Source organism: Athene noctua, chromosome 1, assembly GCF_965140245.1.
Source record: "Athene noctua chromosome 1, bAthNoc1.hap1.1, whole genome shotgun sequence".
In the NCBI taxonomy this organism is placed as follows: Eukaryota; Metazoa; Chordata; class Aves; order Strigiformes; family Strigidae; genus Athene; species Athene noctua.
Window position 1 is genome coordinate 87,943,749 of NC_134037.1, and position 16,559 is coordinate 87,960,307.

General features: G+C 39.9%; 1 protein-coding gene across 11 annotated transcripts in view; it reads right to left on the reverse strand.

The window, feature by feature from the left end:
* The window catches only part of RGS7 (regulator of G protein signaling 7), a 246,294-nt gene extending 235,904 nt beyond the window's left edge, over positions 1-10,390 (reverse strand). For 9 of the 11 annotated variants that reach the window (XR_012632895.1, XR_012632896.1, XM_074896832.1 and 6 more), the window contains exons 1-2: positions 10,137-10,390; positions 8,959-9,070 (exon numbers count right to left, since the gene is read on the reverse strand). Coding sequence is in view for 8 of the 11 variants with exons in the window: in XM_074896832.1 (XP_074752933.1) it covers positions 8,959-9,036 (78 nt within the window). In the remaining 3 variants the exon portion in view is untranslated. Of the gene's footprint in view, positions 1-8,958; positions 9,071-9,329; positions 9,360-10,136 lie in introns of those variants that run through there. The other 2 variants (XM_074896833.1, XM_074896841.1) reach the window with 2 other exon arrangements.
* Between the last annotated feature and the right edge of the window lie 6,169 nt (positions 10,391-16,559).

A 16,559-nucleotide genomic window follows, 5' to 3' on the forward strand; every position in this document is an offset into this window, starting at 1 on the left:
TGTTGTTGCTTAGTAACTCTTAAAAAACCAGACATTTGAAAGCTAGTAATACTGTGAGCAGCTGGGTAGAACTCTTGTTGTTTATAGTATTCTAATTGTCTAATAGTCTAAGACTGCATTCCTATGACTATAATACTTCACCATCTAACATAGTACTTTGATAAAGTGCTCTGTACCAAGTAAACAGTTGGTCCTTACACAATTTCACTAAGATGAGTTTAATTAAATTGTAGACCACCTATTTTACAGGTGACACAGCTGAAATAAACTACTCAAGTCATACAGAAATCTTGTTATAGCCCTGTATGACAGCATTATTCATACTAACTTTTCCATCTGCTACGAAGAAGCCATCCTGTTTTACAGTTCTGAACAATTATATGCCTGCAGCACTAAATGGGCCGACATCAGGGATTCTGTGGTACAGCCATGAAATGTTCTGTATTTTTTCCTCCATACAGACAAAATTGTACAACAAAGAGAATTCTTATGGTAAAATATGTGCCTCGAGTTTGTGTAATTTTGAAGGTTTATTATTAGTCTTTGTCATTCTTCTTGTTGATATTGATTCTATACCAAATGCAATTGTATGGCTCCTGCTGGTATCAAGAGATGCCATGAATCTATATCTGAGGGCAGAATCTACCTCACAGAAGATTAATACCTCTTACAGTCTGTAGTTCAGAGAAATGTAGGTGTTAAGAAGCACTAATATGTCTTTCTTTCAAAAGACATTCAGTAAACTGCTTATTCATCCTGATATAAAAGTAGATGAGAAAAATTGTGGGTTTCCACCAGAATTTATGGCCCTTTTAAATAACAGCTATTCAAAATACTTCAGTGCAATTCATTTTTACAACATGGAAGACAAAGTACAATAGTGCTATATCATATACATGAGAAATTGTCAAAAAATATTCTATACTTAAAAGCCCCCTAGTAAAACTTCTTGCTCATGTTTATTCAGTTATGATCAATTATAAATCAATAATCAGATTACAATAAAAGTGGGCCTGGCTGGCATAATATTCCTTCCAAAATAAATTCCAGGGAGGCTATATATATATATATTTTCTCCTTTTACTGTGGATTACTATTTAATCAATAATGAAGAACAGCCACAAAAGCAACATGCCAGTAAGAGTCCTGACCTCACAGACTCTGTCATGAAAGCAGACCCACCCCACTGCCATTGTTTGTCCCACAGCAGCAGGACTCTGCACTTCTGCGAGGATATTTATAATTGCCAATCTGTTTGTTAAATCAGACTACTGAAATACTGTAAGTGCATATGCATGTACATACATGAAAGCAAACACACAACTCCAGCAGTAGTGATGCAAAAGAGTTAATACAGCTTCAACATTCCCATTTTACCTGGTTTCAGTAAAAATGGTACAAGGATGCCAGGAGAATGGTGATTTCACCATGATGATACATTTCTATCTGGATGGTCCTCAGGGTCTATTTGGCTCTTGCTTAAGGTTTTTTTAATTAAACCAGCACATCTTTGATATGAATACAGTATGATAAATTCTGAGACACTTCCCCAAAAAGATTTCTCATTTGAATGACACTGTGGATCTAATGCACCGCAAATTTCATTTAATGGCTATCAAAGATGTCCTCAACTGAGTAGAAATAGCACAATTATAAAAATCTTGAGAAATAGGCATTGGGAAAATATGGATAAAAAATATAGATTACAGTGTCATCTCTCCAGTTCCTATTCATTAGCAATGAACTTTTAGCCAGAAGTATATCTGAAGGAAGAGCAGGTAACAGTAAAAAACCCAAGTGTGACGTCTCTGGCTTTTGATGCCCCGATCACCTTTGCAGACAAAGCAGCTTCTCTGAAACTCAGCTCATAAAGCTGTCTTTTCAGAGACACACAGAGCATTACAAACAAATTGAGAGAGATCCATAGCAGCATCTGACAAAGGAAGTTTTCAAACATAGATATACACACACACACGAGCAAAAACAGGCCCCAAAATTTAGGAGGCTAAACAGTCCAAATGCCAAGCTCCCATCTCTGTCAGTTAAAGACGTCTGTATGTTATCTAGAAAAATCTTCACTGACAGTTACAATGGCTTTATGAGATGCTCCTATGCCTGTTCCTGTAGCTCCCTTTCTTGGCCAGCCTGCTCTCCTGCACTAACCCCAGGCAGATCTCACTCTCCAGATGAAGCTGCAGTTCCCAACTCTGCTTCTCAGACAGTTCAGCACGAAGGATTAATGTCCCCTGTGGCTTCCCAGCCAACTTCACCCCTACTATATCTATTCTCAATTACTCTTACAACATGTACTTTAATAACTAGCTCAAACTTTTTATCTTCAATGTTTTTTTATAGCTGGTGGCAATCAAGACTAAAAATCAAAATTCTCAGCTGACCCCTTCACCATGTAAAATTGTACATGTACTTTTTTTCCTAAATTGGTCAATCTCCTCCTCCACCTAATCCCACCCTCAGTTTTCTTCCCTTATTCATTTTTGTAAGGTTCATATTAGCACTATTAAAATCCAGACTTTTCTTGCCTTGACTGTATGCTTCTACATTTCCAGCTTCTTCCCCTTACTACTGCAATCCTTTTCCATTAAAAAAACCCACCAAAAAACAACAACAACAAACAAAAAAAAACCAAACAAACAAAAAAAACAAAAACAAAACCCAACGCTATTCCTGGTAGTATTTGTCAAGCTTAACCCTAATAGGTGTCTCTTCCGTAGAAAATACTTTGCTCTATTTTACAAAAAAAAAAAAAGGACTTTCCACTGCTCTGACATGTCACTGTCATGCCTCAGTTTACCCATCTGTGACACAGAGAATAATTATCTGCATCTCTTTTTTAAAAGCTTTATTTTTTTAGAGATATAGTTGAAAAGCAGCTATTGGCCACACTCTATATTACCATATAACTGCAGTCTTTACCTTTCCCCAGCATTTTGAAAAGTTTTGTAGCATATAACAAACAATTAAACATATTCTGCTGGTGACTTTATTCTGTTCTTTCTAGCCTTCACCTGGGATTTAGATTTGAAAATGGACTTCATAAGTCAAATTTCTTCTCTTTTAGCAGCTTTACAGACTGATTTGAAGAAGCTGGTGTAGTGCTTCCTGTACTAAAAACTACAGCTAAGCTTTAACTAGTTTGTGATTCCTGAATTGGGAAAACAGCCACATTTTAACAAGCTGAATTTACATGCAAGTATTTTAATGTGGCCTCATTATAGTTCATATCAACTTTGGGAATCTGTCAAATATTATCATAGAGGTTACTATAAAAATTCCTGCAGTCCACACAGAATGTTGTATTTCTGAAGTAAAAGAAAACAAAACTCTGAACTCCAAAACAAACAATTTCTGACTCCCATTGCACGTCACTATCAATAGCATCATTGTTTCCATAGCTACAAATGTAGACTGCTTCAAAGGAAAGAAGCAGAGAAACTGAAAATGACAATGCACAATCAAAACAGGCACATACAGTTTTCAGACGGCACATGTGGGATGGAGAAAGGAAGTAACATGGTGGCACAGAATTCTGTGGGGTTTTTGCATTTGACAGTAATGCCAGTGATCCAAGCACATCAAGCTCAGAACAGTAAGCAGCAGTTAACCTCTCACTGCAATATCACTTGATACATTTCTACACCTAGTGGAAGGAGGAGGAGAACAGAAGGATGGAAAATACCAGCAGGAATCACCAAAGCAAATATACAGGGCAGGCGCCCTACTCCTGCAGACTCAGACACATTTAAAATCTGATTTCCTTGGTATTTTCAGAGGTTCGACATGGTTGTGAAGACGATCAAATCCTTTATACTGCTCTTATCACAAATGATGCCAAAACATACATGGTACACTTAGTACTAACAATAACCATTCCGGGAGAGGATACAGCATCAAAGCAAATCACTGCACAGGGGGTAGATACAGAATGCGAGGGTGAGAGCATACAGGGAAACATGCAGTCTCACCACATGAAAGGCACTCCACAGCATCCAGCAACTATTCTGTCCTTCAGTATTAAGTTCCCGCCCTCTAAATAGTACCTCTGTGATAGCTTAATTCAATATCAGCCAACCGCTCCAGAACTAACATCCTCATAACTTTCACACTGGATAGGGAGGTAAATTTTGTTCTTCCTAGAGCTGGAGTTCCTAAGGTCCACACATGCAGACCTTTCTCTGTCAATTCTATAATGATGAATGTTGGAATAAAAACAAGACCAGCATCCAAGACTCGCTACAGTACCACTCTTCTTGGAAGAAACTGCATAATGTAGTGGTATACTGCAATTTAATTAATAATCCAAAAAAAAGCAAAACCCATTTATCTATAGTATCTTAAGAGTGCTCTGGCATTTGCAAGGTAGTTACAAACTCTGTAGTTTACACCAGGAGCAAGATGCCTCCATAGGTTGTAGTGGCATATTCAGAAATCTATCAGACTAATTCTTCCCTTATCAAAGAGAGTGACAACACTTAGAAAAAAATCCCACCTACCATGTCCTTCTTTAGTCTCACAGGCTCTAAGGAATACAGTTATCTGCGATAACATTTTCTTCCTACAATCTTTTCTAAGAGAGCAGTTGATAAAAGTCACATGAGAACATAGTATTATCTGTACACTACACTAGAAGTCATCTCTGGTATAAGCTTAGGAGACAAGAATCATTATTAGAAGATGTTGGTCACTATTTCCTCAAATGTTGCCACTGCACAGCTATTGCTCCTTTACAACATTTGCTAAGTAACACGCTTTGCAGGCATGGTTTCTATGAAGAATATCAGATCACAATAAACGAAGAAGTAGCTTGAGATTATAAATTCAGCCCTTGCTATACATGAGCACCGACATATATGACCTTCAACAATTGTCACAAGAACAGAAGAAACACCACATTATCTTTATTACAGCACTGAAGGCCCCAACTGTTAGCAATTCTAATCAGCTTTGGTAAAAGCTATTTTAACACTTGGGGCAGTGAGGAAGGTAGAGAATCAAAGTCTCAGTCACAAGAATATTACTTCGCAGACAAAGCTAATCTTATGTCTGAAATATAGCTAGTTTAGACAGCAATATGATAACCACTAAACTTACAAATTAGAACTCCTAATCCTTGCAGCATATGTTTGAATAATATGTAAGCAAAACTCAGACTAGAAAGGTAAACCAAGGTTTACCATTTAAGTCTAAAATGGAAGTTCCTCAAAGACAACTCTTATTCTTTTAATTATTTGTGCCACGCATGAGATTTTTTTTTTTTTAAAAAAAAAAAAGAAGACAGGTCAGGCTCTGAAACTTAAAAAAGCTGCACAGTGTGGGCCTTATATTATATCTCAAATTTCTTCTTTAAGACCTAGCTTGCAGCAGTTAGAGTTGTTGAAACCCAAGATTTATCTATGAGCAACTTGTGATGTTAAAATACTAAGGATTCTAGCATCTTATTGCTTTTAATTGCAGACTGGAACGGATTCTGTTGGAGCAGAAGTAAAAGCAGGGGCTTTACAGTTTTCATGTTTGCCTTGGGCTACTAGCAGAAGAATTCAGGACTTTTTCGAAGGTATGTCAGTACCAATGATGTGTCACATGTCACTACTTTATAATTAGGCTGATAGCCAAAAAGAATAATGAAGCTGGCATGCTATTAAAATAAAAAGTATTGCCCAAGGCATAAAAACAGACACAAGCATTTTAAAAGGCAGTGTAAAAATGATATAAGGAACTATTTATCTGTGCTTCTATCTTTTCCGTCACAGATTCAAATAAGTAATTCTAACTTGTGTATGCCTTAAATATTTAATTATCCTATGCTGATTTTTTAAAAACATATTTCATATCTGAAAGCAAAATATAGTGAAACCCTTCTTTCTCTATGAATACACGCTACAATGAGAATAACAGGCTATCTACACTTTATATACTCTAGATTACAATTTGATAATTCATCTTTCTTCAACCCTTCAAATAAGTAATCACAAACAAAATACATTTTAAAAACCAGAAAAACAGCCCTTTTTGTCAAGAGTTTGCAATTTACTTAAGGTGCATTAATGATTCTATAACAATTCATGCCTTAAATACTGGATTTGTGAACACTGGAACTTCATTCTGTATTGAATTTTCTATAAATGCTCCTGACAGAATCAGGATTTAGGAAACTCAGGGCTGTAACCTTACGTAGTTTAGAAGACACTTAGTTCAGATTGTGTCCAAGAGTTAGACAGACTAGCAGAATGACCAGATTACAGAAATGTGTTTTATAGCCCAAGTAACAGTCTTCACTCAGCATGGCCAAATTTTAGTTCTTCGTTAACACAAATAATAACAGATGTCCCATCTATTCCTTGCAGGTACACACATCACAAAATGTGTGCTATTCCATGTGTTGATGTTGTATAAACTACTGGAAGAAAGCATTGCCCATTTGTGAATTTCAGCAACGTTACTCAAAATGTAAGACTTCAAATTCATTTTCCTTCCGAAGTCAGCCAATAGCACATTTACATATTTTTCTAACTACTATTAATACTTTTCCAGTTGGCCAAAAAAAACCCAAAAAAAACCAGTCCTTCATGAAGCTGGCAGATCTGATTCTTTGTTCCCTCTGCACAGTGCTTTCATTTCCAACACAATGACAGACAGAGAAGTATTGTGTTTTCAAATGTATTACAGGGAATCCTGTGATTTAGTTGTTGCTATTAAAGAATTATATTCAGAAATTATATATTCTGAAGTGAAATTATTTCCACCTAACTATCCTCCTCTTATGTTCTAGACACAGAATTGATAGCACATTGGATTACAGCAGTATCATACTGCAGAAAAAGGCAGGTGACTTTTAAGAAAGTTATCTATTATTTTGTTGCTTATTCCTTGAATACTGCCAAAGGAAGGACTACTTAGTTTTCTCTCTGTACTCTAACACCAGCATGCACAGTCTTAAATGATTTTTTGATTCATTGTACTACAAAAATAAGTTGACACGTACAAAGCTAAATATGGCAGGTAATGCTGTAGAAGGTCAACGTTCTTCTGAAGTTTAATATCAATGCACCACTTGCTCTTCAGTGACAACAAGGGAAGGACCACTGCTACACTGGAAGACACAAACTGGTATCATCCCTTTACTGCTGATTTGCAGACAACTGAAAAGGTGTTTGATGCTTTGATTTGCCAAGCATATACCTGAGGTTTTGTGTCCTATCTCTACTCCCCATTTTCAAATTTCCCCTGCATCACCAGGATTCTGGTCACTTGTCTCGGCAGCCCCATTTCAATCTGGAGGCTGCTAAGGGGCAATGTTATGTTTTGGCATGAGGTCACACTAAATATAATGGGCCGCAAGCGGAGTAACCATGGGAGAAGAGAAACAGTTTCTCTGTTCCCCTCCACGTACTAAATAAGACTCTTCTCAGCATGGAAGTACATGACAAATGCGGAAAGATTATAGGCTTTTGATCTTTCTAAACATAAAGAACAACATAAGCGTTGGTATATTGCTTTTAATATATGCAGCATATTTTCACATATAAATTCATACAATCAATGACATTTTAAAACACCTTTGTGTCAATGGCAAGGTAACCCCATATTTTTCAAGATGTGCATTCTCACATAGATAACTAAGGTTAAGTTCATAGATTAATTCACTTACGTAAAAAGAGCCTAATCTTTCAAAATACCACATATGACCAACTAACTGAAATCAGAAACATATTTGAAAATACGCATGCCTCAGACTTCAATTTGAGACTGTTTTTTTAATTTCTGGGAAAATAACACTTACCACAGTTACTGATGATACCTCAGTTCACCTCAAGGACTAAACTGAGTACATATCAGATGCTTTCTATTACAGTTAACTTGCAAAAGGAAAAGTCAATGCCTCTAACAAAGTAAAAATATTGATTTTTTCCACCTGATAAAAACAACCACAAGCAAGTTGGAAAGCACTGTGTTCTAGGCATAAACAAGTAGTTGCATAATTATGTATTTCAGACTGCGACAGCAATTTTTCTCCATTATTATTAGAATTTATTTTGTTATTCTTTTTTGATAAATACAATTAAAGCTTTATAAAAAAATAAACGTATAAACACATCTCAAAATCCCCAAGCATCTACTGTGACTTAAATGAGAGCACAGTGGCTAAATAAGCTCCACTACTGGAGTTCAATGTCTGGAAATTTGTATATTGATGCTATTAGAATAACTACATTAGAAATCATTCCCAGAGAGAATCCCTGGAGTGTATGTGTTTAGGTTTTTTTAAGTTGTGGCAATTGCCGATAAATAAGATCTTTAATCAGTTTTTCCCCTTCATATGGATTAAGTTAATGATTCTGATTTCCCTGCACTCTGAAAATCTTTGCCCAGAGACAGAAATATAAAATATTGTATGATACAGTTAGTATCTAGCTTTAAAATATATTAATTCAATTTACAAATAGAATTTTACAAGTGAACACTTGAACTCAAAAAACATTCCCATCTCTGGCACGTCACCACCATCACATATCATACGTATCAAGCAGAAAGCGAACGAAATGCATCAATTATTTCAAATCGAAAACCAACTGTTTCTGAACACGATGCAAAGTTGACACGTGTGCGTATTTTACCATTTAAAACAACAGATTCAGTCATTTCTCAAAACAGGAGTCACTAATAGTACCTGGAATAGAGATCTACTTTATACATGCCATTTTTTACCCTGCACTAGGCAACACAAATGTGAACAGACACAAAACATCCCAAATTAGTGGCAGGTGATCATGTTCGGAAATCAGACTGCTCCATTCAATGCAAAGCACAGCAGCAACATCTATTCATCAAACTGAAGAGAAACAGCAAAAATAACAGCCTCACTTGCTAGGCAAGAGAGTCCAAGGACTTCACCATTTCCTGAAGTCCCTTCCTCAGCTTCTGAAAAACACAAAGGCTTACCTTTCTGTACACCAGCATGTTTGGGGATTCATCAGCAACCCCGTTGCTGCTTTGCCCATAATTATTTCCTTGTGCCATGTCCCACAGATTTGATCCGCTTTCGAACGCTGCACTGTAAAAGGCAAAAATGGTTTCAGTAAGACATCGCTTCAGGTCTCCTTCCTTCCCTGATGATTAATGGACCTGACTTTCTACCAACGTGTTGTCAGAATCAGTGTAAGCTCTTACTCCAACAGATATTTACATTGGAGCAAAGCTGCTAATTCACCATTTACTGTCATTACTCTCTTTTGCCCGTAAATAATGAATGTAATACGTTAATCTAATTTAGACGTTAATGAATTGTCACTCCGAATAGCTCCCTGACATACCACTAACCACCATATCATGCAGACGCCTCCTCACACGGCACACACCCTCCGCCCTGCGCAGCCTCCCCCCGGGGGTGCTCCGCACCTTCCAGGGCACAGTTTTGGGAGGACTGACTCGGCCCGCGACTGCGCATCCCGCAGTGCCCTCTCCTAACACCTCGGGCCATAGCAAACTTTCACAACCCTCAAACGCACAAAAAGCCAAGCCGGATGCTTTAAACTTCTCTTCAATTCACCACCACGTGTGTGCCCTTACACACATGCCGGGGGAGGGAAGCAGGTGACGGGGCGGGGGGGGTGGGAAGGAAGAAACACGCCAGAAAACCTTTCCGGCTGCTTTCACCTACTTTCCTCGTACTTCACTGCAAAGCACCGGCTCCGCCGCCAGCCCCGTCTCCTCCCCGCGGTCACACGGGAGCTGCACTAAGCGCGAGCCCAGATCCTGCCGTAGCTCTGGCTTTGCACGCAGGTGTAAGAATGTGCTCCATCTACAGACCACACCGGCGGCTGCGGAGAGCCCGGGGGGGCTGAGCCCTACTCCAAACACTGCCCCCCGGAGACCGACCCTGCCCCCCGGACCTCGCGCGCGGGCTCCGCTGCCCCCCGCCCCCCGCCCCTGGGCGCGCAGAGCCCCGGCTGGCCCGACGCGCAGCCCGGCGCGGCGCCCGCGGCTTCAGCACCGCGGACAGCGGCGGCGGCACCGCCCGGGGCGCCTGGCGGCGGCGCCCCTGCCCCCCCCCCAACCCCAACCCCAACCCCAACCCCTGCGGGGGGGCGCGGAGCGCGGCCCCCGCCCTGCTCGCTTACCTCCTGGGCCAAGGTCACTGCGCGGTGGCGGCGGCTCCTCGCCTCCTCCCGCTGCTCCTGGCGCGCCCCGCGCGGTCGGTGTCAGCCGGCGGCGGGCGGAGGGACGCGGCGATGGCTCATAGCACACACACACACACACACACACACGCACTGCGGGCGGAGGCGCTGCCGGTGCCGCCGCCGCCGCCGAGGCTGCGGCTCTCCCCTGCTCTGCCGGAGCGGCAGCAGCTCAGCTCCCTCCCCGCAATGGAGCGGCCGTCACGTGGGGGACGGGCACGTCAAAGGTGCTGCTGTTGCTGCCGCTCCGCCACACAGCACACACACACACACACACCACACCCCCACACACCCCCCTCCTCCTCCTCCTCCTCGGCGCTCTCGGCTCGCACACCGAAAACAGCGGCCAAGAAGCCGCAACTGGCAGCGGATCTGGCAGCAGCCCCTGTCAATGAGATTAAGCAGCACTGGAGGGCTGGGCAGGAAGAAAATGTGGGCTAATGGGATATGGAAAGAAGCGGGGGGGGGGGGGGGGTTGCTGGTGGAAGACGCTGGTGGGCAAAGTGCGTCGCCGCCTTCTTACTCCTTCAGCGGCAGCAACAGGGAATGTGCCTGTTCCTCTGCCTTATGCTGGACAGACACCTCATGTGTTTTCTTCAGCGAGAACCGGGGAGAGCCTGTGCCGTGCCGTGGTGGCACTGCAGACCTCTGAGCGGTGGAACAGAGAGCGCCGAGAGAGACTCTGTTCCAGGCGGACGGGAAGGAGCTCTGAGGACGCCTCAGGACGCCCTGGGGGCTGTTTTGCCATGTCCCAAGCAACTGCCTAATTTGTGAAGGCCTAGCATTGGCAAGGATAGAAGAAAAAGATCAGGTCTGTCAGTCTTACTTCCTCATCACGTATGGACAAGAATGCTTTGATTTTCCAAAGGGTTGAAATGCCCAGAAGTCAACGCCCACAGGAACATAGGATACTTAAGTGGTTAAGCTCTGGGATATTCCCATTTGAAAGTGTCTTTTCTGGAAACAGCGACTCTTATTACAAGGATGATCTTCCAAAAGAAGTCGTCATCTACTGTGCACTGCACCTTGTGCAGTGTGCACTGGTAAGTCACGCAATTCAAGCACAGAGGTTTCCATACATACTGCGTCATCTGTACTCTCACTTTTTCTCCCTTTCTCACATCTTAAAGAGACTCAAAACAACACTATCTTGCCAGAAGTCTTTTATTATCAACTACTGCAACTATTTTTAACTGCTCTTCCAAACTTTACAGAGGCCTTCAGATCCTTTAACAGAGAATGTGATAAATTAGCTAAGGCAACAATAGGGAGTCACAGTGGCCACAACAAAATAAAGAAGAAAGGACAGGGCTGATCTGCACTTCTTGGAGAATTGATGAAAGGAAGAAGACATAGGTTTGATAATGGTCCTACAATGAACACCAGAGTAAAGACAGATGATCTCCAACATGAATAGGGACAGTCTTCAGAGAGAGAAGTAGTAAAAGGAGAAATGACACCAGATAGAGTAAGAACCAACAACTCAGTTCAATGAGATATATCAGCAGCAAAGGAAAGGAGCTCTGTAGCCGACAGACACTGTATGTCTCGACTTTTACAGAGGAGAATAACTTTGTGTATCACAAGGAAAAGGCAACCTAGAAACAAACGGTGTGGACAAGAGAGAAAGCTGTTTTGAGATGGAAGAGAGATCAAAACAAGTGAAAGAATTCAACAGCCCGAGAGGAAAGTGAAGTAGTATCCCTGCTGAAAGTAGAGGGCAGAGAAAGTTATGAATCTAAAGAATAAACAGAGAACTGGGAAAAGATTTGTTTCCCATTAAAATCCACTTGACATACAATAGCATCTTGATGAGGCCAAGCAATGAAATCTGAATCAAAATACTAATCTTTCAACAGACCCTGCAATTCAGTCCAGTCCTCTGTTGAGAAACAGGGAGCAGCAATAAATATCTCCATCAGTAATTTCCCTAGCTTTCACACAGACATCCTAAATGAGCAGCACTGCAGTGTTCAGATCTCACAGATTTGATTATGTAAGACTGACAGGTGCGCTAGAAGTCAAGGGAAATGCCTCCCAAGATCTGTTAAGAACAGAACTGACACCCCTGTGGTTGCATGGCATCAAAATATAAACTCAAAATCTTATTTATCAGACTGGTGTTTAAATTACTTTTTGAGAGTAAAAATGGGAACTGCACAAAATACACTTTAAATGCAACTTCTCCCTGAAAGAAGGAAAATCATTAAAAATATTGATAATACACATATTCCTTCCATTTGTTCTGCCAGCCAGCACTTAACATAGTAATTGTGTTAAAGGGCATAAAAATCAATCATTAGCAAGCTTCCAATAAAGCCATACATCTGTTTTCTTACTCTGCCTCATCTTGTTACTAATCCAAGTGAAAAAAAAAACAGAGAAAATGAAACTCCCTTGTACTGCAGTTCTTGGACTACATACATGAAATTGTTTACAAGTTGACTCCAATCTACCTATTTACTATAAGCTATTCAGCAAATGGATTTTGGCAGGGGTTATGTGTCTTTGAAAAACTCCCCAACAAAGCTGACTAATTTAGGCAGCAACACTTCCAAGCTTTTATTTTCTGAATATCTCTTCAAAACTAAAGGCAGAGGTATCCCCAACTGGGTTAGATTTTGGCTATACTGCCTCCAATCTTGTCTTTGCTCTAAGTCTTGCTTTAACCATTCTGATTAATTTCACAAATAAAGTAAAATACAAAATGCTATACTAGTTAGGTGAGGTTTATATATTTTCTTTGAAAATAACCAAATTTCATTATCATAAATGAAGATCTACAGCAAGTATGTAGACAGAGCAATGACTTGGACCTACTGAAATCCATAGGTGTTTGTCCAGTAATGGAAAAAGGAACTATATTTCACACACAGTCTTTAGTCTTGTCCTCAGAAACAGGGGAATAACTCAAACATCCCAGTGATGTGTCTCATAACTACAAACTCGCTCTGCTGAAGGCACACCAAAAATTTTTCCACTTCAACATCATGTCCCCTATCAAATTAGAAGCTCTAAACCCTGAAAGGGTTAAACAGAAGACCAGAAACAACCCAATAGAATTTCCTTTTAGTCCCTATTTTGTGGTGAAAGAGACCCTGGGCTGAACTACTTCCATAAATGCAAGTAAAAAGAAAAGAATTTCTTTCCAAATACATAACTGGATAATCTCATTCTAATGCAGTTGGATGTGTTTGTTCAATAGCCTATAAAGGGCTTTAATTCATAAATTACTTACACATCTTCCCCATGTTGGGAGTCATCACTTATCTCACACACAACTAGCATTAGCATCCCCAGAAAGCATGGTCTGCCAGAAGAGGGATGGCCTGTTTCAAAATGCAAGGCAAAACTACTCATTAATAAAACAAAGATGATGGGAAAGGCTGCCAAGGGGCAGCTTTATCTAACAAGGCAATAAAGTACACATGATTTAGCAAGGTGGTGACTACATTTTCTGTGTTTAGTTTGCATCGTCAATACAACTCAAGTATTCCCATAGCATCACACGCACATGCTACGCAGAACACACAGGCATTTTTCAGTCAAAATATTATGTCTGGATGTATGTGAAGATCTATCTGGATGTGATCAGGAATTTTGCTGTCTGCCCTGCTGACCAGTGCTGTAACATTATGTCAGTATGCTGCCTATGGCCATCAATTTATCTCTTGTCTTATGCCTGGACTGAATGTTCCTTGGAGTAAAAATGTGCTATGCAAACTCTTAGCACAGCACAAGCTTGTCCCATGACCAAGTCTTTAAAACATTACAACATTATAAACAATCACATTCAAATTTGCTAAAATAACACAAACATTCTAATTAACTAAGCTCTAAACACTGACATGAGTTAACACTGTGCTACCTGAAAGTATAAAATCCAGGGTTTTTTTTCTGCTAGCCTGGTTAAGCACAGAGACGGTCTGTCTACTTTAATTGAACTGATATATTTGTGACCCTACAGAACCACAAGCATTTCAGTGCCAGGCTCTGAATTGGTAGCTAGTGATTCCAGGCCCAATTCTTGGCCTTTCTGATGAGATCTGAACACCTGCTCATTCAGGAGTGAATTCCAATCAATACATTTAATGTAGGTCTTAAAATGTCATTCAGGTGGTTACAGGTTTCAGTATATATTTGCTAGAACTCAACCCAGGACTGACTTACAAGCTTCACTGCTTCCTCCATGACACTTTAAGCCCTAGGCATTTGCTTTGTCACCTACTTGCCAACCCTATTGCAACTTTACATTTGTCAATTTATGATGCTGAAGATCAAAGCTATTTGTACTCTGTTGGTTAGGGCAACAGTTAAAACACAACAAAAAGAGGACTTTTACAACAGAAAATAAGTTAACTAAAAAGCAATCTAGATTTAACATGAAAAAACCCCTCTGAACTGCTACAACAACAACAAAAGGTAGCCAGGGACAGACATAATTTCACAGGAATGGAAAATTATTAGAAATAAGGAAATCCCACATTTCCGTAATCTTTTTAAAGTAAGAGATAGAGCGATACATATATACACCCCCTCCCCTACAGATTACAAGATTACACAGAAAATTTGAATATATTTAAAACCCTAATGGAACTAATTTCATACCCTGATGAAAACGTCGATTACTACTGTTGTAGAAAATCCACAGCTACATAGAATTTGATATCAATATGGTGCCCCATAACACCTACCCATGACAATTCAACAGCTTCTACAAAGCAGAACAACTTGCAAGTGCTTGTACTGCCGTCTTGGCAACTGAGCCAGTTCTAATCATATCCAAAAGAGGGCAGTCTTTCTCAGTCAAAGAGAAAGAGGTTACATTAGCTGATACACAAGTAGTATGGCTCAACATTAACTTTCTTTGCACAGAAAGAACTACCTCAACAGCTATACACCCTCATTTCCTCAAAAAGCGAGAGCATTTAAAGAGATGAAACGTATTGCACTGTATTCCTTAAAAACTGCTTGGAAAACTCAAGATTAATTACTCCTGATCTTACGTCTAAATTGCCAGATAGAGAAATTAAGCAAGCATGTAAGGAAAAGAACTAATCTCCAGAAAAAATATGGGGTTTTGAGTCAAATTTGTATCTCATAATACCAATATCCTTGATTCAGGCATGGTTCTGAATCCTCATCTCCCAGCTCCCAAAACAGCTCCTGGGGAGGCTTTTCCATTTTGTGTAAAAACAATATTGACAAGGAACAAACCTATAGTTGGGGGGATGGGACACTTGCTGTCTGCTTCAGATAAAATATTTAAAATAAGTGTGTGTTGCTCTCAGTATCTCTTATTACTTGGTATTTATGACACTCTCCTGAGAGGCAAAAATGAGAGATTTATAGGTTAATATCGACATCTTCAGATGCTGCGTACCTCACACAGGAATGTCCAGCTACTGAGCAATTTCATATGAGGTAGGGAAAGAAAACACAGTGACTGTGATTTTGTAAATTTAGCTTGGGCTAAAAGAATTGTAGCTATTAGCTTAATTCAACCTGACAGTAATTTCAGGTTAAAAAAACCCAACAACAACAAAAAAACCCCAACAACCACAAAAAACCCACTTTTTTTTTTTTTTGTTTGTAGCAAAACCAACAAAAAACTCCAACAAACCAAGTAACTGGCCCCTCCCCTTTATTTCTCAAGAAAATAATTCAGGCCTGATTCATAGGGCTGCATTTGCTCAGATCAAAATAAAATAAGCCACTTATTAAGGATTAATTAGGAATAAGTCACTGATTTAGAATCCTTTGGCATGAAATGACTACAGAAGGACTCAGAAGCCCTATAAAGAAAGGGGGGAAAAGTGCACCATGTATAAGAATTCCATGGTTACAGACCAGAGCAGATTAATTGTTGAAAGACATCATAACAAAATTAACAGGAGACACTGAGAACTAGCTGGAGGAATAATCTGTGTGGCAAAGAATTGAGCTGATAAATAAAAATAACACTGCAGAAGAAAACAAGGGAAAAAATAAGGAAAAAAGAGGCAGGTCAAAAGAGATGGTAGAAAGCACAGAATGAGACATAGGACTTGGTCACAGTTAGCAGGAGGTGGTTCTTGCAAGCTGTTGAAATGTTTTTTGAGGAAGTGGCAGATGCATTTAAGAAGTTAATAGGGAGATATCAGGGAGAAACTGAGAAATTTTTTAAACTGTCCCTTAGTGTATGTGATCACCTCCTGTTTACACAAAGACAGAATTTCTAGAAGATTCTGACAAATAGATAAATGCCAGAAACACAGAGTACATGCTGAATTTTTTAGGGCTTTGTCCGTTGTCACAGGTGTTTTATTAAAAAATAGTTTTTCTTCAACACACCTTTTTAACTGCAAACTAAATTTACACTTACCA